At 40.9% G+C, this 27510-nt stretch overlaps 1 protein-coding gene across 14 annotated transcripts in view; it reads left to right on the forward strand.

The window, feature by feature from the left end:
* Positions 1 to 27510, forward strand: part of rbfox3a (RNA binding fox-1 homolog 3a) — a 317090-nt gene that overhangs the window by 119465 nt on the left and 170115 nt on the right. For 13 of the 14 annotated variants that reach the window (XM_058062410.1, XM_058062406.1, XM_058062412.1 and 10 more), the window contains one exon: positions 26102 to 26217. The exons of the other annotated variant lie outside the window; for it this stretch is intronic. In XM_058062410.1, coding sequence (XP_057918393.1) covers positions 26102 to 26217 — 116 coding nt within the window. The remainder of the gene's footprint in view (positions 1 to 26101; positions 26218 to 27510) is intronic. 14 annotated transcript variants of the gene reach the window in all.

A 27510-nucleotide genomic window follows, 5' to 3' on the forward strand; every position in this document is an offset into this window, starting at 1 on the left:
TACATTACAGGATGCCCTGAGACATCCCTGACCTTTGACCTCTGTCCACCAGTTACTTTCACTCCTCCCGACTTCGTGGAATCCTGCTGGAATTCAGGCCTCCTGACTAGCAATTAACCTCCCCCACAGGCATGCACACACCCCGGTGTGGTGATTAGCCGGTGCTAATGGCTCTCTGCCACTCTAAATGCGCTCATAATTCATGGAAATATGTTTTGACCCCGCACGGGCTCACTCGCTTCTTTATTAATGAACCCAAAAGGGTGTAAACTAAGCAGTGTGAAAGTGTTTGGTAATCAGACAGCTCAACTCATGCCAACAACGAACAACAATGGCCACTCTATGGAGTTTACCATATGTACTTTGTGTTGTGTACTTGTGTCTACATGAAATACTTAGACCTCGATGATCGATAAGAGTCAGTCATAAATGAGAAATAATAAAACCCTGTTATTCTTAATAGTAATACAAAAAAACATACAGTAATGCCTTTTATGGTGGTTAGAGAGTAGAATTACCGAGAAGACATAAATCAGGGGTCTCAAACATGCGGCCCGCGGGCCAAATGTGGCCCGTAGGACACTAGTTTGAGGCCCCCGCCTTGATATGAAAGTTTAATGTTAGTGCGGCCCGCGCAAGTTTGATATGGATGCTGTATGGTATCATGTACCCAGAAAAAAATATTACGTTTGATTCATGTTCATGTTAAAGGTTAAATAACTGTTAATAGTTATCCTCCCTATCCGTGTGGAAGTGGTAAGTTTTTGGCTATTTAAGTTTAAAGGAAATAACTTGAAGGCTACTGTTTAGGTCGCTAGCTCTCTAGTTTGCGAGTTAGCATGTGTCTCAAGACCCTGCAGTTTCGCAATATGTTGTAAATAAAAAAAGTATAAATGTGACTATAGTTGTGTTTTGTCATGTCTACAGGGCTCTAATAATGCTTTGTTTATTTTAATCGGAAAAAAAATTGTTTACCCACCAACTATATGTGGTTTCTCAAGTTTTTATTATTTGCCTTTTTATTATTATTATTATTATTATTATTTATTACTGATTGATTGATTTTTTTATTCTTGATTTGTTTATTTATTTTTCATCTTATTTTGTGCAGAAAAATAAAAAGTAAGATATTTGAGAACAGTGGAATGTTTTATCAGAGCTTTTATTGTAGAAAATCTGAACCAAAGCACTGAAAAAGTTTGTATATTTTTTTTTTTTAATAAATGCATTTTTTTTTGGAAAACCTGATGCGGCCCAGCCTTGCCCAGACCCTAGCTCCAGTGGCTCCCAGGTAAATTGAGTTTCAGACCCCTGATGTAGTGTATTATATTTAACTGCCCGTTGTTTGCAACAGAAGCTTTGGATAATATGGGATTGGACTGAGTTTTATGAGGGGAAATGCTGCTCCGTGAACGAAGGACTAGCATGATGGCTTCACTGTCTCTGGTTGTCTCCGTTAATCCGGCTTCGGTCCAAATCCCAAATATATGCATGTTTGGTTAAGTGGAAACTCTGCATGTGTCCATATGTGTGAATGGTGAGTTCACCCGTGACCCTAAAGAGACACGCGGTATGATCCATGATCCATCCATGTTGTGGACACACAAGACATCTGATTGGCCGTGTGCTTGCCAAGAAGTCTTTTATCTGTTTTAGTGAAACACTGAAAGGGTTTTGGGCATCGGCTCTACCATATGAGGAAAAATTCCCCATCAGACGACTGCTGTTTTCCCATTAGGCCCACAGCTGGGAGCTTCCCATTTGCCCACTGGGCTCTTAGATCCACGTCCTGCCGAGCTCCTGTGCACCAATAAGGGAAGCTGTTAAAGGGTGTAATTGACTTCATCAATTAAGAGACAGACAGCATGCTGCTTTCTGCAGCCTTTTTCTATGCAATGTTTGTGCGCTTCCTTCCACTTTAACAACAATTTATTTCAGTCTATGAATATTCCCTAGCAAGTAGTCATCATCAGGAGTTATAATTATCTGTCCTGGTTTACACCAAAACAAATAGCGTCACTCTAAATATTCCTTGTGCCCTATTGTGGTTCTGCAATTCTGCAGACATTGTCCAACATTCATCTCAAGCACTATTTGTCATTGCTAAACGTCTGGCGGCACGGCGACAAAAGCCTTTATAACAGTAACAGCTGTGCTTGCTTGTTGTACCATTGACATCCAAGATGGCTGCCGTAGCTGGAGGAAAGAGGAAGCGGGTTGGGGGGGTAACAGTGGAGGAGCAAACAGCTGCTTGACAGTCACAAATGAGTAAACAAAGGCTGTGCAACTCCGCCATTTATTATGGCATAAGTAGGCATTGTTACTGGCGTCTGTAAAGACGAAATGGATGAAGGTGTGTTTGTTGAGAGAACATTCTGGCTCATTAAAAGAGAAGAAAGGGCATAAAAAAAGGAAATGACAGAACTAGACATATCGAATGCTTTGGAATCAATTAAGGAGCATCCCATACAAAAAAACACATGCAAGTTTATGTAGAAAGACAAGAAGAAATAAATCACAATGAGTGATACCAGAGGAGGTCTTTGTCTCCCCCCCCCTTATTTGTCTCATTCAGGGTGGTGGCTGGGAAGAGCATTTGTTCTAGCTACAAGTTGACAACCATCATCAGTTGAAAGCTCGGCCAACTCTCTAAGTGCTTCCAGCGCGAGCGTTCCATTCGTCTTAGTGGTCGCCGGGGAAGGCTGAGTGCCTGAAGACAAACTGATACTAATCGAAGAGATTTCACCCTGATGTTGTGAAGACCAACGGCTGACATGATGACTCAGCAAAGTCTAGACCAGTGATTTTCAAGCACTGTGACGCGGCACACTAGTGTGCCTTGAGAAATTGTCAGATTGACCCAAATATTCGAATTGCATTTGGTTTATTTGCTCAAACGGAAAGAATTTAACCTTTTGTATACGCCTCATTCCGAAAGAATAGTGCCAATCCGAATTAATATATAATGGGATTGTGGAATATTCCTTTCCCCAATCCGATTGAGGTATCTTGTAGCCGCTCAAGGCGCGTTTTTCTTCTTCTGTACTTTATTGGCGGTTGGCAAGCAGCTTTTGTGTGCATTAGCGCCATCTGTGGAACAGAATCTAAACCCTTCTATACGCCATTCATAAGTCCATAAGTCAAAAGAAAATATCTATATAAAACATGTACCGAGTTGAATTATAAAATATTAGCAAGCTTGAATTTGATCCTTTCCTGGTTAAATTTATCATATCACATGCTCAGATATGACGTAACACGTAGCTCCAGATGTTGTTTGGTTTTAAAAATGGAGGCGAGCAATCGGCACTGGACTGCTACGGAAAGTTTGTTTTTGATCCAAACTAAATTCCAAGACTGGACAAACAAAAAACTGGCAATACAGAGTTATTCCAACAAGTGAAAGAACAACTCAGGGAAGTCGGTATCAAGTGATGTTGGTGTGTACGTTTTACTGGGCATGCCCCATTGACTATTATGGTTGATTATAGCGACGCATGTAGACGAGAGATTGGAATATTCCTTTCCATGTATACCATTGCTTTCGGAAAAGTCATTCGGAAAGATGGCTACTGTCGAGTGTCTGTGGTGTAAAGACTGGCAGAGCAATGTAATATCGGTCCGTGTGGCAACACCTGCCTTGTTCCTCCTATAGACTTAGTGATGTTTTCCAATGTAAAAAAAACGTGCCCTGGCTCAAAAAAGGTTGAAAAACACTGGTTTCGACAACGCTAGTTAAAACACAAGCTAAACCTTTAGAATGGTAACCGAGGTACATAGTTGCATCCTACACTAATAAGTTCCGGGTTCGAATCCCGGGCCACGGTCAACTCTTTTCCATAATGGTTCTTTCCAAGTTAGCTTCCGATAATGCAGTCACCACTTGCCCAGAAGATGATCAGACCTTCAGACCTTCATGACAAAGTAGCTTTTTCAGCAGGAGGATACAAGTCACTCCATCATGATCCATCCCAACTCTTGGTGACTGCTTTTCTCTCGGAATGTCGATAAGTCTTCACACAACCAAACATTCCTAACATTCACCTCGATTCATGAATTTTCTTCTCTGATAGTTCAGCAAACTGAGTTATCTGTTCAATGTCAGCAATAATGGTGATGCCCAAATAAGAAGGTCTTCTTTGGACCTTCTCCCACTCATTATTAGGCAGTCTGCATTTGGAGCCATGATCTATATTATCTTGCTGCTACTCCCACTCACATATCCAAGTGGGCTGTTAGATTTGTCCTTGATGACATCAGGACAATATCCTGTGTATGTCACTACAGAACATTCATTCATTCATTTTCTACCGCTTTTCCTCACAAGGGTCGTGGGGGGTGCTGGAGCCTATCCCAGCAGTCTTCGGGCGTGAGGCGGGGTACACCCTGGACTGGTCGCCAGCCAATCACAGGGCACATATAGACAAACAACCATTCACACTCACATTCATACCTATGGACAATTTGGAGTCGCCAATTAACATAGCATGGTTTTGGAATGTGGGAGGAAAACCGGAGTACCCGGAGAAAACCCATGGAATTGAACCCTGGTCCTCCTAGCTGTGAGGTCTGTGCGCTAACCACTAGACCACCGTGCTGCCCCCCAAATTGATATTATGAATTTAAAATTTCCCATTCAAATTTGATGCACCCTAATTTACATACATACATACATACTATAAAGTTACTATATAAACAAAAACTATAAATACAAATTCAAACAGCCCCCCCATAATGGTGGAGAAACACAGGGAGTTATTTCTTCCCCATTTCTCCAATATCTATTGAACTAGGCAAGCATCCTCTACATTAACAGTCTTATCATACAGTAAATCATGTGAAATAACAAATGGACTACCCTCTGCAGATACCCTCACCCCCCTCACCCCCTCCCCAAATGCTTGGAAGAAGAAAAGTAAAGGTCAAATGATTAGCCTCGCTATGCCTGTGCGCGTTTAATGACTGTGCCAAAACCTTTGTGTTGGGCGCGTGCCTCCTCAGCACATGTAGCGCTTGTTAAATATGGAACAGAGAGATAAATTAATGAAGGCTTCTTCCTGCTGCTTCTTTGGCCTCTGTATATATCCAAGTAGTGATGACTGTGCAGAAACGTGGCCACATTGTTCTGTATTGTGTTGGAACAATGAGTATGTACAGCTGCGGCAAAGTCACTTTACCAAACACAACATCATTAAAAAAACAGCAACACGCTCTTCTCTTACACTGCAACAAATGTGAAATGAATCCAGGTAATAAGTACTGCGTGTATACACTGTATGTATATACTTTTTTTTAAAAGTCACACCAAACAATAATACCAAGTATTAGGATAAAATCAGCAAGTACAGCCCTAATAAGTCGTTATACTGACGACTTGCAGCGACTTATCACTCTCCATTTTAGAGAACCCGCAAGGTTGCGTCATCAACATGCCGTAACCCAAGACGGCGATTAGAACTCATGTCGTTTTCGGCGGCCCAATCGTAGTCTGTATCTTTTTCACAAGTTACCTGGACTTTCTGTTGACCCCCTTGTTTCTAGCACAGCACCCGCTCCAATAAAGTCTCGGTTTTGTGTGCTGCTATAAAAAGTCACAGAGGACCACATCGTCAACAACGACTGTCTCACCAAGCCTCCATTCTCAGTCATTTACTCTTCTTTCCTCCTCTCTCCAGTTTATTACCAATAATTACTTCTTCTATAGGATGCTCAACAAAGCCAATATTTATTTTACTTGTTGTTGGAGAGGAAAAAACAAGGAAAGGGAGATGGGTAGCTTTTAACAACAGACTTGACATAATGGCAGCGTTGTTGTGGTAACTGTTGGCTGGAATTAATGGAAAGAAGAAAGTCAGACAATTATGTTAAAAAGTTAGTCGGTAAAAAGTACAAACTGTAAAAGTCCTGTGGATATCGATGGGAGGGGCAAAGATAGATAGATAGATAGATAGATAGATAGATAGATAGATAGATAGATAGATAGATAGATAGATAGATAGATAGATAGATAGATAGATAGATAGATAGATAGATAGATAGATAGATAGATAGATAGACTCCCTTTATTGTCATTGCACAAAAACACAGTAGTGAAATTGCCAACGAAATGTCGTTGCCTGGCTCCCATATAATAACAGACACAAAAGAAGATAAGTATTAATAAATAATAATAATAATAATAATGCAGAGAATAAATAGACACCAAATATGAACAACATAATGTAAAGTGCAGCGTGAACAGTAAATTGCCCAAATAATTTAAATAATTAAAATAAATAATAATGTAAGTAAAGGTAGAGGGGCTTATTTGGCATTCAGCAGTCTGATGGCCAGGGGGAAGTAGCTGTCTCTGAACCTGGTCGTCCTACAGCGGATGCTGCAGAGCCTTCTCCCCGATGCCAGGCGAGAGAACAGTCCATGCTGGGGGTGTGTGGGGTCAGAGGAGATCCGATGGGCTCTAGATACACACCGGCTGTTTGCTATATGTCCTTAATGGGGGGGAGCTGGGTCCCGATGATCTTCTCCGCTGTCCTCACCACTCTCTGCAGTAACGTCCAGTCTGAGGCCTTGCAGCTCCCAGACCAGACGGAGATGCAGTTGGTCAGCAGGCTCTCGATGGTCCCTCTGGAGAAGGTGGTAAGGATAGGAGGGGAGAGGGAGGCTCTTCTCCCCTCCGCCGCAGGAAGTGCAGTCGCTGCTGTGCCTTCTTCGCCAGAGCGGAGGATAGTATAATTTTAAATGTACATCATCATGACGGAATTACATAAGTGCAATTACATTACATAAACTCCGCTTATCCGGGTCCGGGTCGCGGGGGCAGCAGTCTCAGTAGGGAAACCCAGACTTCCCGGTCCCCAGCCACCTCCTCCAGCTCCACCGGGAGGACACCGAGGCGTTCCCAGGCCAGCTGTGAGACATAATCTCTCCAGCGTGTCCTAGGTCTGCCCCGGGGCCTTTTCCCGGATGGGCATGCCTGGAATACCTCACCAGGGACGACATACAAAAGACATACGGACGGCATGTGAAGTGTGTAGGTTTGAGTTGCAAGGTAAAAAAAAAAACGTAAGCGCTTGAATAGTTTGACATGACTAAGCACCTCTGTAGCAGGTTGCGTGATTCATGGACGCATAGCGCTCCACGATGCTCTTGTGACTGCTTTGAGTTGGGTGGACCTCAATTTTTACTCCCAAAATACCAGAATCTTCTCAGAAAACAGCAGAAAAAGTCACTAGATTTGTCGTTCATCACCTTTGAGAAAAATATGTCGCCAAGAGGGTTTGGGATGTTGCCACATTTAGCGACAAAGTCGGCAAGCTGGCAACCCTGAGTCTGGTGTTATGTTCAAAGACATATTCAGTGTGAAGTCTGCACTATTACGGTTTAAGTTTAAACTGAGCATCTGTTTGGCTGCTCCAGCCTTGACTAGCGGCCATCAATTCCAGAGTTCATTTTCTCTCACTATATTTTCTAACTAGTAAGGAATGAACGTCCGGTAGCTGACCTCAGTAAGCACCACCATTGTTTTGTTAGACAAGCAGCAAAGGGATCAAGTCACAAGGTTAGGAATATAAGAGTGGAGAAGAAGAGTCTCCTATGTATGGACGGATGATTGCACTATTTCGCTTGTACTTCTGTATAAGTGACAAGAATAAAGGGCTAAATCTCGAGTATTATTTATGTCAGGGGTCTCAAACTCAATTTACCGGGGGCCACCGGAGCTAGGGTTTGGGCAAGGCTGGGCCGCATTAGGTTTTCCAAAAAAAAAAAGAAGCATTTATTAAAAACAGAAAAACATACAAACTTTTTCAGTGCTTTGGTTCCGAGTTTCTACAATAAAAGCTCTGATAAAACATTCCACTGTTCTCAAACATCTTAATTTTTATTTTTCTGCACAAAATAAGATGAAAAATGAATAAACAAATCAAGAATAAAGAAAATCAATCAGTAACAAATAAATATAATAATAATAATAAAACGGCAAATAATAAAAACTGGGTAGACAAATTATTTTTTTCAGATTAAAATGAACAAAGCATTATTAGAGCCCTGTAGACATGACAAAACACGACTATAGTCACATTTATACTCTTTTTATTTACAACATATTGCGCAACTGCAGGGTCTTGAGACACATGCTAACTCGCAAACTAGAGAGCTAGCGACCTAAACGGTAGCCTTCAAGTTATTTCCTTTAAACTTAAATCGCCAAAAACGTACCACTTCCACACAGATAGGGAGGATAACTATTAACAGTTATTTAACCTTTAACATGAACATTAATCAAATGTAATATTTTTTTATGGGTACATGATACCATACAGCATCCATATCAAACTTGCGCGGGCCGCACTAACATTAAACTTTCATATCAAGGCGGGGGCCTCAAACTAGTGTCCTGCGGGCCACATTTGGCCCACGGGCCGCATGTTTGAGACCCCTGATTTATGTCTTCTCAGTAATTCTACTCTCTAACCCCATATATACGTGGATGTGGCGCCCCATGCAGTAGCAGTATGTTGCCGTGTGTGCCAGCATCAGTGAAACCTAAACTCTTGCAGTCTGCTTTGTGATTGTCTTCTGTGCAGGGATGGCAATAAAAGGCACTGTTCCTTGCACGGATGCATGGAGTCAGAAAGTGTAGAAGACTGCATGATTGCGTTCAAGCAGTTCAGACCCAGAAGTCACTCTGTAGGCAAGCATTAATGACTAATTGATTTGACCAGCCATGGGTAACCAGTGGTTGATTGAAAACCGACACTGACACATTCTGGACCATCTGTCTCCCAGCGTGAACAATGGCACGTTTCGCTGTGTAGCAGGGAAAGCCGATGGAGAAGTCTATTTTAGTCTCTAATACGGCCGTCCCTCGCCACTTTGAGATTCAAATTCCACAGCTTTTATCTATCGCGGTTTTTCCAAAATGGATTCCAATAGTTGAACACCGCCTATGGTTAGTTAAGACATTGCCCAAGTTCAGCATTCATGAGTATAAACATGGTTCAATGTAGAATAGTATGTTGGTCACTTTGGCATCAGACTTGATGGCCAGAACAACAGGCTTTTAATACAGTTTTACATTCTCACAACAGACACATTAATAATATCGTAATAATAATCCTAATCATCAACGTTGATTTCTGTCTTCGGGCGAGAGGCGGGGTACACCCTGGACTGGTCGCCAGCCAATCACAGGTCACATATAGGCAAACAACCATTCACACTCACATTCATACCTATGGTATGAATCGAACTCGCCAATTAACCTAGCATGTTTTTGGAATGTGGGAGGAAACCGGAGAAAACCCACGCATGCACGGGGAGAACATGCAAACTCCACACAGAGATGGCCGAGGGTGGAATTGAATTGAACCCTGGTCTCCTAGCTGTGAGGTCTGCGCACTAACCACTCGACCGCCGTGCCGCCCTATAATAAGACACATGAGCATTTATTTACTCTTATTTTGTCAATTTTAATGGGAAATACACGTGTAAATGTGACTATAGGGGTGTTATGTCATGTCTGTATTTCATGACTTTAATAATGGTACAAACCGTATTTAGAAGAATTGATTGACAGAACAGACTCTTTTGTAGGTTTAATTATCTCACAACGGCTCAATAGCAATCGTAATGTCCCATCCCCCCCTTTTCAGATTAAAATTAACAAAGCATTATCAGAGCCCTGTAGACAACATATTGAGCCCTTTATTTACAACATATTGCGCAACTGCAGGGTCTTGAGACACATGCTAACTCGCAAACGGTAGCCTTCAAGTTATTTCCTTTAAACTTAAATAGCCAAAAACGTACCACTTCCACACGGATAGGGAGGATAATTATTAACAGTTATTTAACCTTTAACATGAACATTAATCAAACTTAATATTTTTTTCTGGGTACATGATACCATACTGCATCCATATCGCACTAACATCAAACTTTCATATCAAGGCGGGGGCCTCAAACTAGTGTCCTGCGGGCCACATTTGGCCCGCTTCACCGCTCACCTCTCAACCCGCCCGTGCCGTAAATGACCGTTAAATATGAATTCACGACAAGAAAACGTAGTCGACTCGTACACATGGCCAAAAAGGCAACCTTTGAAATTAAATTGCAAACACTAAAACATACACTATGAATTTACGGCTTCAATAAAAGCGCTTGAAATTGTCTGACTGCATTCTGCCAGAACTCCATAGCAACACAAAGGGAACCACTCCGTATTGGGTTTCTTTGGTATAAGACTTTCACAGGTCATTTTGAAATGAGAAGTCGGTGTCATGAATGCATCCCGGCAGACTGTGGACAGACTGGTCACCAGTCACTCAATGACGACATTATCATGTAGTCCATTCCACACTTGAGCAGTCGTGTACTGTTTGACATCAGCCTAGGTTCTATGCAACACAGGCTAAGTTATTTTTATTTCCTCTTTCTGTGCATTCGCCCTCCCAACCAACCAAGAAGTCTCGCTCTCCTTGCCCCCCACCCCCAGTTTCCCTTTGCCTATTTCTCTCTGTGATGAGGGAGTGGTGATGGCATGTGCTAGACGATGGAGACCGAGTTCCTAACCAGACCAGTTATGGGGCAGTAAGTCTACTATTGATTTGCTGTCCACATCACTGCTTGGGACTCCTTTGTTTTCCAGAGCGCACACCAGCACACGTACATTGGCAGAGAGCTTAGATGGGGGTGACCTTTCGTCACCTTTCCCTCCTGTCGTTACTTGAAGACCCACTGATGCATGTGTATTTTTTTTAAAGGGAAGTCGTAATGACACATTACAGAGGATTGATGGAAGTCACTGCATGGAGGTGACCAGGATAGATAGGATGAATAGATACTTCATTCATTTCAAAGACAACTTGTACAGAGCTTTACTATCGTCAACTCGAGTATAATGTTACCTCATTTACAAGTTGTATAATCATAATTTAATCATAGCAGTCCAGGGTGCCCTTACGAAAAGAAAGTTATATTATTATTAATATTATATTATTATATTATTATATTATTATATTAATATATTATTATATTATTATATTATTATATTATTATATTATTATATTATTATATTATTATATTATTATATTATTAATATTTGTCAATATATTACTTTAAATATATTGTATTATATTATATTATTTTTCCATTATATTTTCCATTACATTGTATATTATAAATACATGGAATAATATATTTTTGTACATATATTATACAATATATTATATATATTCATGTAATATATGGCAATATATTGCAGAATATACAAATGATTGCCGCTTTCAATATATTGAAATATATTAAATCCAAATATATAATATATGAGTTTATATATCCCAAAGTATATGCAATTTTGTAGATTTTTTTATATGTATCAATATATACACATATATGATCTATGCATATATTGCAATATATTGGAAAATATAAACATAAGATCCCATATATGGAAATATATTTCCTAATACATACCATTCCATTCAAACAACCCTTTTTGTGTTGTTTATGTTGTGCTGCAGTTGTTTAGATACTTCAATTGTCACAAAAGCAAAAACATTTGAACTTTGCCACAGACGTAACATTGATGCTGAAAGTTGAACCTGGAATTAATTAATCCTTCATTTCTCTGGAAATATTCCTTTTTGATAACATCTTTAACTTTAAAAATCAGTCAGAATTTAGAAGAACGGCTGAACTTGAATGAGTAAAATTTCCAAGGTCATGGTCCGATGATGATGAAGACGGCAGAGATGTTTGTTCTTCACATACAGCCGATATAAACTCAGCAGGACGGCTGGCTGACAAGTTGACTTATAGCTAGCTATTACTGGAAATAGTGTCAGGGTTAATAACACCCATATAAATCTATTGAGCATCTATGTGGGAACGACCTCGAGAGGTAACATCACACACCAAACGTGTGATTTATGTCCATGCTATGTCACAACTAATCCATGATGTCACAAATACAGAATTCCATGGGAGGTCCTTTGTTTGGTTGGGAATGTTGCTTGTATACAGCTGTGGCTGGAATAGGCTCCAGCTCACATCGTCACCCAGAACTGTAGAACATGAAGGAATGTTTTCATAGCAAGCAAGTGAGGCGTCCATATTCTCATATTTTTGTGCCATTACTCTTGTCAAACTGCCGGGCCTCAGTTCAATGGAGAGCGTCTGTGTTGCTATGGTAACTGTGGCAGAACGCATTTATCAACATACACATGCTATATGTATATCCGTGCAACCAGAAGAACATCAACTGAAAGCTCATCTAAACAAATTTAGGGGGGCAAGTATTCAAACCACAAGCACTTCAATGGGTGCATGTCCGAATTCGGCATATGGTGTGAATATTTCTATCAAAGCAAAGAGTAATACCATAAAGCAGTATTACTATGTAACCCTTCCAAAGTATCATCCATGTACATGCAGAGGAAAAAGTCCAGGTTTCCAGAAGTAGGCTGAAGTCCAACGTGTTGGTTTCTAGAGAACACTTGTGATTCAAATGGTACAGTGGCACAGTGGTTGTGGTTCAAGTCTACGATGTCGGTCTTCCGGGGTCGGCCCTTGTTAGTTCCACAGCGGGGAAACAAATATGGCGAAGTATGACAAGCAACTGGTGGTTCGATGCCATCCTTAAGGTCTGAGGGGTGCCCATCAGTCCCACCATCTTTGCTAGACAGCAACTTTGTCTATTCTTTTTGGGGGGGTTATGTGATGCCTTCACAGAACCAGTCCGAATGTATTTACACTGTGTAGTTGAGTAGAGCCTATTCACAGGATCCTTATACATAAAAACATGCAAAGTGAGACTGGGGTGGGGTGGCCATCTGTCTCAACCAGTTGGGTTGCAATACAGAGAATAGAATAAAGTAAATATGTGGAAGGGGTAAATATAGAAATAGAAATATGAGCAACACGTTACATAAATGCATGCCCACCAAGCGGATGCTAACCTGTGTAGCATGTGACTGAAAGTGTCTAATAACACTAATAATAATAATTGCTAATAACGAGATGTAGAACTTGCCACAGACGTAACATTGGTGAAAGTTGAACCTGGAAGGAATTAATCATTCATTTCTCGGGAAATATGCCTTTTTGATAACATCCTGGACCAATATTATAAATTGATAGTATGTTGATAATATAAATAAGGTAAATAAGGTTTTCCGTAGCAAAAGTATTGGACAGCTGCTCACAGTTAAGGTTCCTGGAAATGTATGACATGATGCTGCTTCAAAACCTCCCATTCTTCTGCTAAGACTTTCTTCTGGATTTTGTTGTGTTCAACCCAAAGGTCTTTGATGCCAAGAGTTCTATGTGTGCCTTTTGAATTCTTTAAGTCTTCCCCAAAGTCACGCAGGAACAGACAAAGGGCCTCCCCAGACTGTTGAAAATGCAATTTCTCCAACTATCTTGCTAGACTTGAAAATGCTTCTGAGGAGTTGTTAGGCATTAGAATAGGGGCCCTCTACTTGGGAGAACTAGATCTAAAAGAACCAAGGATTGTACTTTATGTTTAAGAAATCAGAAAGGGGGCAAACACTTTCACACCATTGTACACACACACACACACACTTCGCTGACGAGTGGGGACCAGTACATGTGAGGACCAGAACATGTGAGGACCAGTACATATGGGCACCAGTACATATGGGGACCAAAACATGTAGGGACCAGAACATGTGGGCACCAGTACATGTGGGGACCAGAACACGTGGGGACCAGAACACGTGGGCACCAGTACATATGGGCACCAGAACACGTGGGGACCATTACATATGGGGACCAGTACATATGGGCACCAGTACATATGGGGACCAAAACATGTAGGGACCAGAACATGTGGGCACCAGTACATGTGGGGACCAGAACACGTGGGGACCAGAACACGTGGGCACCAGTACATATGGGGACCAGAACACGTAGGGACCGGAACACGTGGGGACCATTACATATGGGGACCAGTACATATGGGCACCAGTACATTTGGGGACCAGAACATGTAGGGACCAGAACATGTGGGCACCAGTACATATGGGCACCAGTACATGTAGGGACCAGAACATGTGGGCACCAGTACATGTGGGCACCAGTACACGTGGGGACCAGAACACGTGGGGACCAGTACACGTGGGGACCAGTACACATGAGGACCAGTACACATGGGGACCACTACACGTGGGGACCAAAACAAATGGGGACCAGTACATATGGGGACCAGTACATATGGGGACCAGATCATGTGGGCACCAGTACACGTGGGGACCAGAACACATGGGTACCAATACACGTGGGGACCAAAACAAATGGGGACCAGTACATATGGGGACCAGAACATATGGATACCAGTACATATGGGGACCAGAACATATGGCGACCAGTACATATGGGCACCAGAACACGTGGGGACCAGAACACGTGGGGACCATTACATATGGGGACCAGTACATATGGGCACCAGTACATGTAGGGACCATTAAATATGGGCACCAGTACATATGGGCACCAGTACATGTAGGGACCACAACATGTGGGCACCAGTACACGTGGGGACCAGTACACGTGGGCACCAGTACACATGGGCACCAGAACACGTGGGGACCAGAACACGTGGGGACCAGAACACGTGGGGACCATTACATATGGACACCAGTACATATGGACACCAGTACACATGGACACCAGAACATGTGGGCACCAGTACATGTGGGCACCAGTACACGTGGGGACCAGAACACGTGGAGACCAGAACACATGGGGACCAGCACACGTGGGGACCAAAACAAATGGGGACCAGTACATATGGGGACCAGAACATATGGGGACCAGTACACATGGGGACCAAAACAAATGGGGACCAGTACATATTGGGACCAGAACATATGGGGACCAGTACACATGGGGACCAGAACATATGGGGACCAGTACATATTAAGAAACATAGATACATACATAAGAAAGTATGTAGTCCTGACACAGAGTACAGGTACACATACTGAGGACAGACAGCGGTAGAGAGTAACCAAGCAATACAGTAGCATTAATGAATTATAGATTTGTTTTCTTTTCATTTGGAGCAGCATAATAACAATCAATGCTGTATTCTCTGAATGCCAGCCAGAACCTAATTTCAGCTAATTACCAGCTGCTGCCGTGTGTGATATGATGTCTTCTGTCTGCGAGCCATTTCCAGTAATTACACATATATCATGTCATCCTGTGAATCATTATTGCGTAAAGGATACCCCGGTGGCCCTTTTTCTATTGGACGAAGGAGAGGAATGGGCCACGTCCACCTGGTCAAGTGTCCGGGCCAATCCTCCGCTTCCAGACCAGCTCAGGGCAACACAGGCCAAGCTTCAGATTGGCACCGCCTGCCAAGCCTCCAGGGGGGCAGTCAACCATGCAGGCCCACGCAAATACTGTATATCTTCTTTCTGACATTGGGGAGAGTGGAGAAGATGGTCCACTATGGTCCACTATGGTCCATTATGGTCCGCTATGGTCCACTATAGTCCACTATGGTCCGCTACGGTCCACTAGGGGCCACAATGTTCCACTATGGTCCACACCGTGGTCCACACCGTGGTCCACTATGGTCCACACCGTGGTCCACTATGGTCCACTATGGTCCACTGTGGTCCATTATGGTCCACTATGGCCCACTACGGTCCACTATGGTCCACTACGTTCCACTATGGTCCACTATGGTCCACACCGTAGTCCACTATGGTCCAGTATGGTCCACTTCAGTCCACGATGGTCCACTTCAGTCCACGATGGTCCACTATGGTCCACACTGTGGTCAACTATGGTCAACTATGGTCCACAGTATGGTCCACACCGTGGTCCATTATGGTCCACTATGGTCCACTACGGTCCACAATGGTCCACTACGGTCCACTACGGTCCACTATGGTCCACACCGTGGTCCACTATAGTCCACTACGGTCCACGATGGTCCACTACGGTCCACTATGGTCCACACCGTAGTCCACTATGGTCCACACCGTGGTCCACCGTGGTCAACTATGGTCAACTATGGTCCACTATGGTCCACACCGTGGTCCACTATGGTCAACTATGTTCCACTTTGGCCCACCATGGTCCACTATGGTCCACACCGTGGTCCACTATGGCCCACTATGGTCCACTATGGCCCACTATGGTCCACACCGTGGTCCACTATGGTCTAGGTCTTGCTACCTGGCCACACAGAAATAGTAAATAATTTGTTAAGGACTCACTGTCTCCCATCACACCTGGATGGGACCATCTCGTCTCAACGAAACAAGCTCACACCTCCCACTGATTCAGTGACTTATATATTTTCCCTGCACTTAACATTTGCTTTTAGCCCGGTTGTGTTATTTTATATTTGGTGTATTTTCCAGCCACACATTGCCGGTCTGTGAAAAAAAGACCCAAATCACAACAATCCGTGGTGCAAAAAAGGTTAGGAACCCCTGATGTAGCCCATCGATCATGCATATGTGACATTTCTTGGAAATAAACTACAATTTTTACCATCCAACAATGTAAAAACATAAACAAATACTGTATTATCCGTGCATATTTCCATTCCAAAAAGAAGCATATTTGTGGGAAAGGTATGAGCTCAATTTTGTGCGTTTTGTTTATACATCTTTCCCCTGAGGTCCAACATTAAAACAAATCAATATTGAACACATCCACTCTTAATATGAGGCACCCCCACCCATACACACACACACACATACTTTTGAAGTACAGAACAAATAAACACAAATGTAGAAGACACGCACGCTGCCGAGGAGAGCAATAATCTGCAAGGTCAAGGGAGCTGTAGCTGAAGTAGTTGGTGATACATACTGTACATGTAGTCTGTCTAATGCTTGCTCCAGGGAAATCATTAAATCCATAACACCAGGATGTATGTGCATCAGTGGATCCACCGAGTGTGTCGTGTACGTAGCTGCATGTGTGTGTGTGTGTGGATACGTTAGTGTATTCAATGCGCAGTGCGGAGGGACCGAGGGGCCAAGACTAGTCATTTCATGCATGAAATGTTCATCCCATTGGTCTTAAAGAGAGAGAAAATCAACCTTGGAAGGATGCGCAGACAGAGGAACAATGGAGAGGCAAGCACACGGGAGCATCGACAAAAGCGGAGTAATGTATGACAAATGGCCTTCATTTTACATTCCTGCTTGGAATACTCGCTTGGCTTTGGAAAATACACAGGCGCTAAAAAAAAAACAAAAACAACAATTATGAACATATTTTCAAGTTGATTGAATAAGTTCCTATTCATTTATTATATCTATTCGCCAAATAGGGAATGAGATAGTGGAATAATGATAAAAATACATAAACTATGTATTCCACCTGGTCAAGTGTCCGGGCCAATCCTTCGCTTCCAGACCAGCTCAGGGCAACACAGGCCAAGCTTCAGATTGGTGGCACCTGCCAAGCCTCCAAGGGGGCAGTCAACCATGCAGGCCCACACAAATACTGTATATCTTCTTTCTGACATTGGGGAGAGTGGAGAAGATGGTCCACGATGGTCCACTATGGTCCATTATGGTCCGCTATGGTCCACACTATGGTCCACTATGGTCCATTATGGTCCACTATGGTCCAGTACGGTCCACAATGGTCCACTACGGTCCTCTACGGTCCACTATGGTCCACACCGTGGTCCACTATAGTCCACTACGGTCCACGATGGTCCACTACGGTCCACTATGGTCCACACTGTAGTCCACTATGGTCCCCACCATAGTCCACTATGGTCCACACCGTGGTCCACTATGGTCCACCATGGTCCACTATGGTCCACCATGGTTCACTATGGTCCACAATGGTCCACGATGGTCCACACCGTGGTCCACTATAGTCCACTATGGTCCACACCATGGTCAACTATGGTCCACAATGGTCCACGATGGTCCACACCGTGGTCCACTATAGTCCACTACGGTCCACTACGGTCCACTACGGTCCACTATGGTCCACACCGTAGTCCACTATGGTCCACACCGTGGTCCACTATGGTCCACCATGGTTCACTATGGTCCACTATGGTACACACCATGGTCCACTATTGGGGAGAGTGGAGAAGATGGTCCACGATGGTCCACTACGGTCCACTATGGTCCACTATGGTCCACTATGGTCCACACTATGGTCCACACCGTGGTCCACTATGGTCTATTATGGTCCACTATGGTCCACACTATGGTCCACACCGTGGTCCACTATGGTCCATTATGGTCCACTGTGGTCCACTAAGGTCCACAATGGTCGACTACGGCCCACTACGGTCCACTACGGTCCACACCGTGGTCCACTATAGTCCACTATAGTCCACTACGGTCCACTACGGTCCACTACGGTCCACTATGGTCCACACAGTGGTCTACTATGGTCCACCATGGTCCACAATGGTCCACTATGGTCCACACCGTGGTCAACTAAAGCAGAGTAATGTATGACAAATGGCCTTCATTTTACATTCCTGCTTGGAATACTCGCTTGGCTTTGAAAAATACACAGGCGCTAACCCCCCCCCCCCCAACAATTATGAACACATTTTCAAGTTGATTGAATAAGTTCCTATTCATTTATTACATCTATTCGCCAAATAGGGAATGAGATGGTGGAATAATGATAAAAATACATAAACTATGTATTCCAATCTTAAACGTTATCCCACTTTTTCTCTTTAAAACCTTTAAAAACATTTGTTTTCATGGAAAACAGATGTCTTTTATGAAGTATTTTCAGTCTTAACCACTTTACAAATATACCCCCGAGTACAACAACTGAAATAAAGCCAGAAATAAACGCGAGTAACTACCTGGCTCCCACAGTATACCCACTACGCTTCTGGTTGTTTGAGTCCTGCATGTGTACATTCCGACTCGGAGGATTTCCTCTCCGTTGCCAGAGCACAAAGTCGGAAATCTGCATGTATAATTGAACATATTTACGCTAATCAAATTGTTTTACAGTTTCAAGGCTTTGTAGTGCTTAGTCCCTGGAATAAACAGGCAACACATGAACAAGCCGGCACAAATTTTTTCCTCCAGTAACCCAGCGGGATTCTTCTCAAAGCAGCTGTTGACTGAGGTTTGGTGATTCCAGGCTTGGAAAAAAAAATACCATATCTCTCAATTTCATGTAAGAACAGGCTTTGCAGCATTGCACTGTCATTCACTGTGGAGGCTAATAACTACTTAACAGTCTAAGTCTCTCGTATGGAGGCGCTACTGGGGTTGCCCTGAAGCTTGTCACTTCACCAGCAAACCGTTCATGAAGATGACCTGATGGTACCTGGAGTCTTGACAGATGTTTTTTTTTTCTACGATCGTACACTTCTGACCAATAATGTTAAAAGCAGTTGGAAAAACTGCAAGAATTTACATTTTACACTCTTGGATCTTCAAATCAAATCAACTTTATTTGTAGAGCACTTTTCCTGCAAAGACATGCAACACAAAGTGCTTTACAGAATTAAAAACAATTACCACAATTAAAAGGAAAAACATACAAGGAGCCATCAAGGGAAGAAAGAATAAGAGCAGTCATTGGAAAATATCACAATAAACATACAATAAAAGCCGAGGAGATGGCAGAAGAATTGAAAAAATTACACTGGCAAGAAATAAAGTGCAAAGAAAGAAAAGTCACAAAAAATAAGCAAGGCAGCAGGGAGGAATGATGCACCAATGTAACCCCGAAAGAGCAGGTAAGATGGGAGCCCAAAGCAATCGGTAAGGAACGTGAGTGATCAGAAGACGATTGGACTGATGCAAAGTCTATTTTTTTTTTAGGAAATTCTTCACAATTTGTCTTCTGCTGTGTGGAAGCGACGGCTCCCACTTAACTGTTATTGTCTCTTGATGGCCTCCAGCCAGGGAAGGAGGATTCTTTCTCAAGCGGCAGAACATTAGATCTTCACCCTCACAATTCGGTCTGCAGTGTGCATGTCACAGATATACATAGCTTATTCCACAACCCGCTTCAAAATGTTTGGTACATTCTAGTTTAAGATTAAGATTAAGATTAAGATTAAGATTAAGATTAAGATTAAGATTAAGATTAAGATTAAGATTAAGATTAAGATTAAGATATGCCTTTATTCGTCCCCTCAGTGGGGAAATTTGTATTGCACAGAGTACAGAGTCAGTTAAGCAGTACAAAATACACAATATAGAAAAAAAAACAATATAAACAACCTAAGTATTAACAAAAATCAACAGTTTTTCCCAGAGTTATATACAATACAGTATGTAGATAATATGAAACGAGATGAGATATATGACCAGTCTATACACTGAGATCAATATGAGGCATTATGGAAATACTTCACATAGAACTTAGTATATTATTCTCTAAGGTTTATAACTTTAGTTTGGGTATTAGACACAAAAAAAACAGATTTAACAGATATAGCCAAAAGAGAATGGAGAATGACACAAATATTAATTTTCACATTTGCAAACGATCCAGAATCTAAAACCATTTCTGCTGCATTTCAGCCCTGCCACAAAAGGACCAGCTGACATCATGCTAGTGACTCTTTAGTTCACAAGAAAAAATACACAGGGCTTGAAATCTTTGTACGTCCACTGCAAGGAAACACGTGCAGTCACAAAAATGTCTTCGCAGGCAGGAATATTGCGACTAGTAGGATGGCACCTAAAGCAAACATTTATGAGATCATGAAGAACGTCAAGGAGAGAGGTTCAATTGTTGTGAAGAAGGCTTCAGGGGGGATGGATCTGGACTGTCTCTGAAAGTTGATTTAGCCTCTCGATCAGGGTACCACCAATGCAGTTCTTGCTCAGAAATGGTAGCAGGTCGGCGTGAGGGCATCTGCACCCACAGAGAACTGATGACTTTTGTCAAGAAAAGGCATCTCAAAGCCAAATTTGCATAAAATACAGGTTGGACTCTTGAAGAATGGGTGAAATCATTTTCCTTTTGAGTCCTCTGTCAGGCCAACAACAGTAAAAAAAAAAAGTCATACACCCATGAATGAAGCATGGAACCAAGGCAACCTCCGAAAGAAACTTCTAACCATACAAGAACAGTTTAGTGGCAAAAAACGCCATTTCCCAAGGCTGACAAAAACATCTAAAAACACACAATACTTCATATACTGACTACAGACACAAAATGTGCACATACCTTCATGCAATTACTCTTTCATTTACACATCACATGTTTTCATGATATAAAGCAATAGAAAAACAAGGTCTATCTCCTATTGACTTTGATTCCCATGATCATCCACGCTAACCTTGGATGTACACTACATTGCATAAAAAAACACAATTATTGAATTTTAATATGGCTGTGTACTAAAAGTGTTCCAATATATATAGAAACAACACATACAAAATATTTTTCCAATATATGATTATTTAGGGGTGCCACCATACATCTGTTTTTGTGGAATAAAGTGAACAGTTCAATGGTCGCCATGGAGATTTGAGGTTAGCAAAGACTGCAGCTCAAGAACTCTAAGGTGATCTTTATGTTTTTGTTGGTATTTATACTCCTATTACATATTACTAGCAAATTTGTGGTTTTGTATTTGTAATTTGAATGATTTGTAGTCATATTTATAGGTATTTAGTACTCATTGCCTCTACTGTTGCTAACATTAGCTAGCTACAGATTGCTAATGACAGTTATTTTTATTTTTATTTTTATTTTTATTTTTATTTTTATTTTTATTTTTATTTTTATTTTTATTTTTATTTTTATTTTTATTTTTATTTTTATTTTTATTTTTATTTTATATAAATATATATAATATTTATTTTCTAAAATTTAATTAATTAAATTTTATTTTATTTTATTTCATTATTTATATTAATTTAATGGCACCCCTTAATCTCAATAGATCCTCAAAACTTTGCAAAAGGCATTTTTATGTTCATTAGAAAAAAATGGAATGCCAGCCAAATTGATATTATGAATTTAAAATTTCCCATTCAAATTTGATGCACCCTAATGTACACGGAAAAACATATCTATAATATCTGGTATTACCACTACCACCATTAAGCGTTCAATTTACTATATGAATATTTACATTCTCCTTGATAATCACATGCTCAAGTTACTAGCGTTTTATAAAAAACCATTTTCATAGTCAGTGCATCATACAAGTAATGCTCATAAACTGTATGCTTCCATCTTTCAATAACCAAGTCCTTCAATAACCAATGACTTGTTTTTTTTTTCTTCCCCAGCTCAGCTCATATTAAATAAACATTGTGCATAGAGAGCACCACTGATGTGTATGCCAATTAAGAGCTGTTTTATTAGGCTGCTGTTCCCAGCGTCCTGTGTGGGCGTGTTTCTACCACAGGGAAGGTTTGTGAGCGTAATAGAATCATATTACATCATCCACACGGCTTGTCACGACCCTTTTGTGATTGGGAGCTAATCCATAAGGATGTTAGACAATGATTTAATTGTGTATTGATAAGTTACATTGGTGCAGGAAAAAACAAATAGCACATTTTTAATCTCATATGGACAGGGAATTATTTTCTATTTATTATTATTATTATTTATCTACTTATTGTGTGGATGCAGAAGAGCAAAATGCTTCCAAATTCGAAAATACTAGGTTAGCCTAGGATCCAACAATACACAATATAGAAATACAGTTTGTTCTGTGCAAAAGACATGCAAAGTAACTGGCTTGGACCAGAGACATCACAGCAAGTTCCATATATCCGATATATCCGAGGTTTACTGTACGTGTGTTGATGTCTCACATAAGTATTATGGATGATTAACTAAATTTATTCCACACAATCCAAATAATTAACATAGAGTTCATCAAAATTTCATCAGCAATGGAGCGTCTTTGCAAGGTCAGGCTTGTCGTGGACACGCCTTTTAAATCTCCGATGCACTGAGATGATGCCTTCGAAGATGCTGTCCTCGACATATTTGTCTCTAGATGACTGGCTGGTAATAGGAAACGGTAGCAGTTCATCTACGGGCTTTTATTGACCTTTATGGTTTTCATCAGCAGCTATTAGTAACAGTGCTGACAAATCCACTGCTCGGCTTGATGGACTGTGAAGCCTAAATTGGGATTTTGGATTTTTGATGAGGAGCGCAAGAAGTTTCTTTTTTCCACTCAATGTGTCGAGAAAAGCGCTGAGCAGCTAGCTGACAAAGGTGGGAGTGTGTGTGTTTTTAACCCAGAAAAAAAAAAAAAACGCTTGGATTCAGATGATTTCCTGCCTTCTTGAATCAGCTGTCCATCGATCTTCTCAAACAAAAACAAATGGTGAGAAGCATCCACATTTCTGGTGAAGATCCCGTTCTTTCTTTGCCGTGTAAAGTTGACTTGTCCATACCTCTTCAATACAGCCACACTCCTTTGTAAACAAACCCCCACTCTGCTTTGTTTCCCTGAATTGCTGTGTCCTGGGACACGACGTACGGCTGTCACGAAGGAGCTGACAATTCTGCAATAAACCAAATAAATCTTTTTTTTCATAGAAATGACACTTTTGGAACTTAAATGTTATTCTGACAAAAGTGGTCCATCATATATGACGACATCAAATGAGGCGGGAACTTTTTAATAAGATCGACAAAATATCAAATACCGATCCAACAAATATAGGATTATTATTTTGGTGTGAAGCATGATTATGGGGGGGAATGACTTGTGGTGCTTCTAGTTTCCTTCTGGAAAAATCCATTTGGTTAACATCCATTTTAATTAGAGTTGAACCTCCTGGAACGAATTATTCCTTTAGAACAGGGGTCTCAAACTCAATTTACTTGGGGGCCACTGGAGCTAGGGTCTGGGCGAGACTGGGCGGCATCAGGTTTTCCAAAAAAAAAAAAAAAAACACATTTATTAAAAACAGAAATATCTTACTTTTTATTTTTCTACACAAAATAAGATGAAAAATAAATAAACAAATCAAGAATAAAGAAAATCAATCAGTAATAAATAAATATAATAATAACAATAAAACAGCAAATAATAAAAACTTAAGAAACCACATATAGATTAAATAAATTAATTATTAATTAAATTATTTTTTTTCAGATTAAAATGAACAAAGCATTATTAGAGCCCTGTAGACATGACAAAACACGACTATAGTCACATTTATACTTTTTTTATTTACAACATATTGCGCAACTGCAGGGTCTTGAGACACATGCTAACTCGCAAACTAGAGAGCTAGCGACCTAAACGGTAGCCTTCAAGTTATTTCCTTTAAACTTAAATAGCCAAAAACTTACCACTTCCACACGGATAGGGAGGATAACTATTAACAGTTATTTAACCTTTAACATGAACATTAATCAAATGTAATAATTTTTTCTGGGTACATGATACCATACAGCATCCATATCAAACTTGCGCGGGCCGAACTAACATTAAACTTTCATATCAAGGCGGGGGCCTCAAACTCTACATGTTTGAGATCCCTGCTTTAGAAGTTAACTACGCCCAATAAAACTGATTTTCTATAACATTGATATGGAAAAACAATGCACTTATTTTACATCGAAGGAGACGCATATTAAGAGATTTCAGTTGAACGTGATTTGTGATGGATGTCAATAAAGACGACGAATGATGAGATTTACGAAGGAGGGGAAAACGCTTGATTTTTATTTTTAGCTCACCGCTCACATTACTGATGAATGTCCAAATCAAGAAAATAATCCTATATCAGAATAAAGTATTGTTTATGTGAGATAAATGACTTGAACGTTTTAGTCACGTATCGATATCGTACATGTTTCCTACCCGTATTGTACCGCTTGTTGTCATGATGTTTAACATAATACAACATCGGCGTGGCACCAGGGGTGTCTAATCCCCCGTTTTTTATTCAAACATCCCTCTTTCTGACTCCTGCTTACACACATACTCTCCCAGCGGACTGCATTTTGATGATGGTCCTGCGGGCTCGGATAGTGATAAATACTGGAAGTGAGCTACTGCTTTGAGAAAGAGAGAGAGAGAGAGAGAGAGAGAGAGAGAGAGAGAGAGATTCTGAATATAGGAGGAGGGGAGGCAATAAATTTGTCTGGGACTGGGAGTGTACGGGGCAAACCCTCCAAACGTGACCGAGGTTGTAAATGTGTGTGTGTGAGAGGAGGTTTGCGATTGCTCGAGACTGAAACCCCCCCAAGTATCGGCAGGAATCAATATGCCAGACGTAGATGTTTTCTTTTCTGTTCTTGCAACCTTACTGTCTCTCACCCATCCCTGGATAGCGTGTATATGCCTTGTGTCTTTACCTTGTACAATTCCGAATGATGGACTGGAAGATAGCCTGGAGACACCCAAACAAATCTTGGCATTCTGACAGTGTCTTATATGCCTCAAATGGATATTTGGATTTATTAAAAAAAAAAACTAAAGACATGACCTTAACGTATATGTCAATTAAGATCTATGTGTTAGATGGTCTGTCAGGGTAAATAAACAGTTTGGAAAGAAGGTACAGAATGTGTTTATCCAATTTATCCAGCACAGAGGAGATAAATGACATAGATGTCAGCTTCCCTGGGCAATTATGATTGTTTTATATGTGTTGCTATGAAAGAAGGAATTCATCTTTGTCTTTTGTTAGCTTTAAATATTCCCTGGAAGTTTGCTGATATGCTGTCCAGATCATGTCTGTAGAATTAAACGCGAGTTAAATGCATTTTTTTTGTGTAGAACAAAATACATTTTGAAGTACTTGCCGTCAGTCTACTAAAGTAATTAATAATCATAGTCAGTAAGGGTCTAAAGATGTAGGTAATTCAGGGGTACTGTGACGATCTATGAGTTGGCCGTGTGGCGATTTTGGTTATGTTTACAATTTTATGACTTAGTTCCTGTTTCTATTCTTTTATTTTGTATTTTTTGTTCTGTTCATTTTCCATTCAACTTTACCGTCCGTTCTCACTCACCAGCCTCTCATTTGTATTTGACTATTTCGATCTATGAGACCGATGTATTGAATGTTTCCATACAGAAACTCTATGTGTACTCTATGTGTACTGCATATTACATTATCATTTTTATATGTTGTTGTGTATTTTGCAGAAACTAAACCAGGTCTGTGCAAACCAGGAACCATTGCTCTGTTTGGGAACGTGGTATACAGTGGACTTCTCAACGAACACTTCTGGCATTTTGGGGTCCCCCTCATTACCAGACTGGTTAGTTCCAAATTGCATTTACTTTTTGTACTCTTCCACATCCAAAAATGCCATATGCACTATTAGCACTTACTAGGGTAACGTAACATTCAGAACCTTCCAGGTACCTTCCAGGTGAAATATGTCAATGAGAAAAATACATACGTTAGTACACTAACTTTTCCCAAAATGAACCAATCAGTGACTCTTTAGACTATTATGGTGTACCTTTACACTCCTAGTCTAATACTTACTATGTGCTGTCTTGACATTATCAGACTAAAATGTACTGTACCGCCATGACTGTTCATGATTGTTGTTTAATCCCACAGTAATGATGTCATATCAACTCACACGGATACAACATTAGTGGCATTTCCATTGACTTTGAATTAGGCTGTAATCTTCTACGCCACATGATGAATGCAACACTGTTTCAGTGATTCAAATTGATGCGTCTCCCGATACAGGGACAAACATGGATATTTGCTGGCGTTGTGTGATATATACGCTTTAACATAAGTCGTCCTATTGTATCTGACTGAGGTGATACGTATATACGCTTTAAGATAAGTCCTCTTATTGTTTCTGACTGAGGTGATTCGTATATACGCTTTAACATAAGTCCTCCTATTGTCTCTGACTGAGGTGATACTTATATACGCTTTAACATAAGTCCTCCTATTGTATCAGAATGAGGTGATACGTATATACACTTTAACATAAGTCCTCCTATTGTCTCTTACTGAGGTGATACGTATATACGCTTTAACATAAGTCCTCCGATTGTTTCTGACTGAGGTGATACGTATATACGCTTTAACATAAGTCCTTCTATTGTCTCTGACTGAGGTGATACGTATATACACTTTAACATAAGTCCTTCTATTGTCTCTGACTGAGGTGATACTTATATACGCTTTAACATAAGTCCTCTTTTTGTCTCTGACTGAGGTGATACGTATATATGCTTTAACATAAGTCCTTTTATTGTCTCTGACTGAGGTGATACGTATATATGCTGTAACATAAGTCATCCTATTGTCTCTGACTGAGGTGATACGTATATACGCTTTAACATAAGTCCTCCTATTGTCCTTCTATTGTCTCAATATTTTTTTAACATAAGTCCTCCCATTGTCTCTGACTGAGGTGATACGTATATATGCTGTAACATAAGTCATCCTATTGTCTCTGACTGAGGTGATACGTATATACGCTTTAACATAAGTCCTCCTATTGTCCTTCTATTGTCTCAATATTTTTTTAACATAAGTCCTCCCATTGTCTCTGACTGAGGTGATACGTATATAC

The sequence above is a fragment of the Doryrhamphus excisus genome, chromosome 22, assembly GCF_030265055.1.
Source record: "Doryrhamphus excisus isolate RoL2022-K1 chromosome 22, RoL_Dexc_1.0, whole genome shotgun sequence".
Classification (NCBI taxonomy): domain Eukaryota; kingdom Metazoa; phylum Chordata; class Actinopteri; order Syngnathiformes; family Syngnathidae; genus Doryrhamphus; species Doryrhamphus excisus.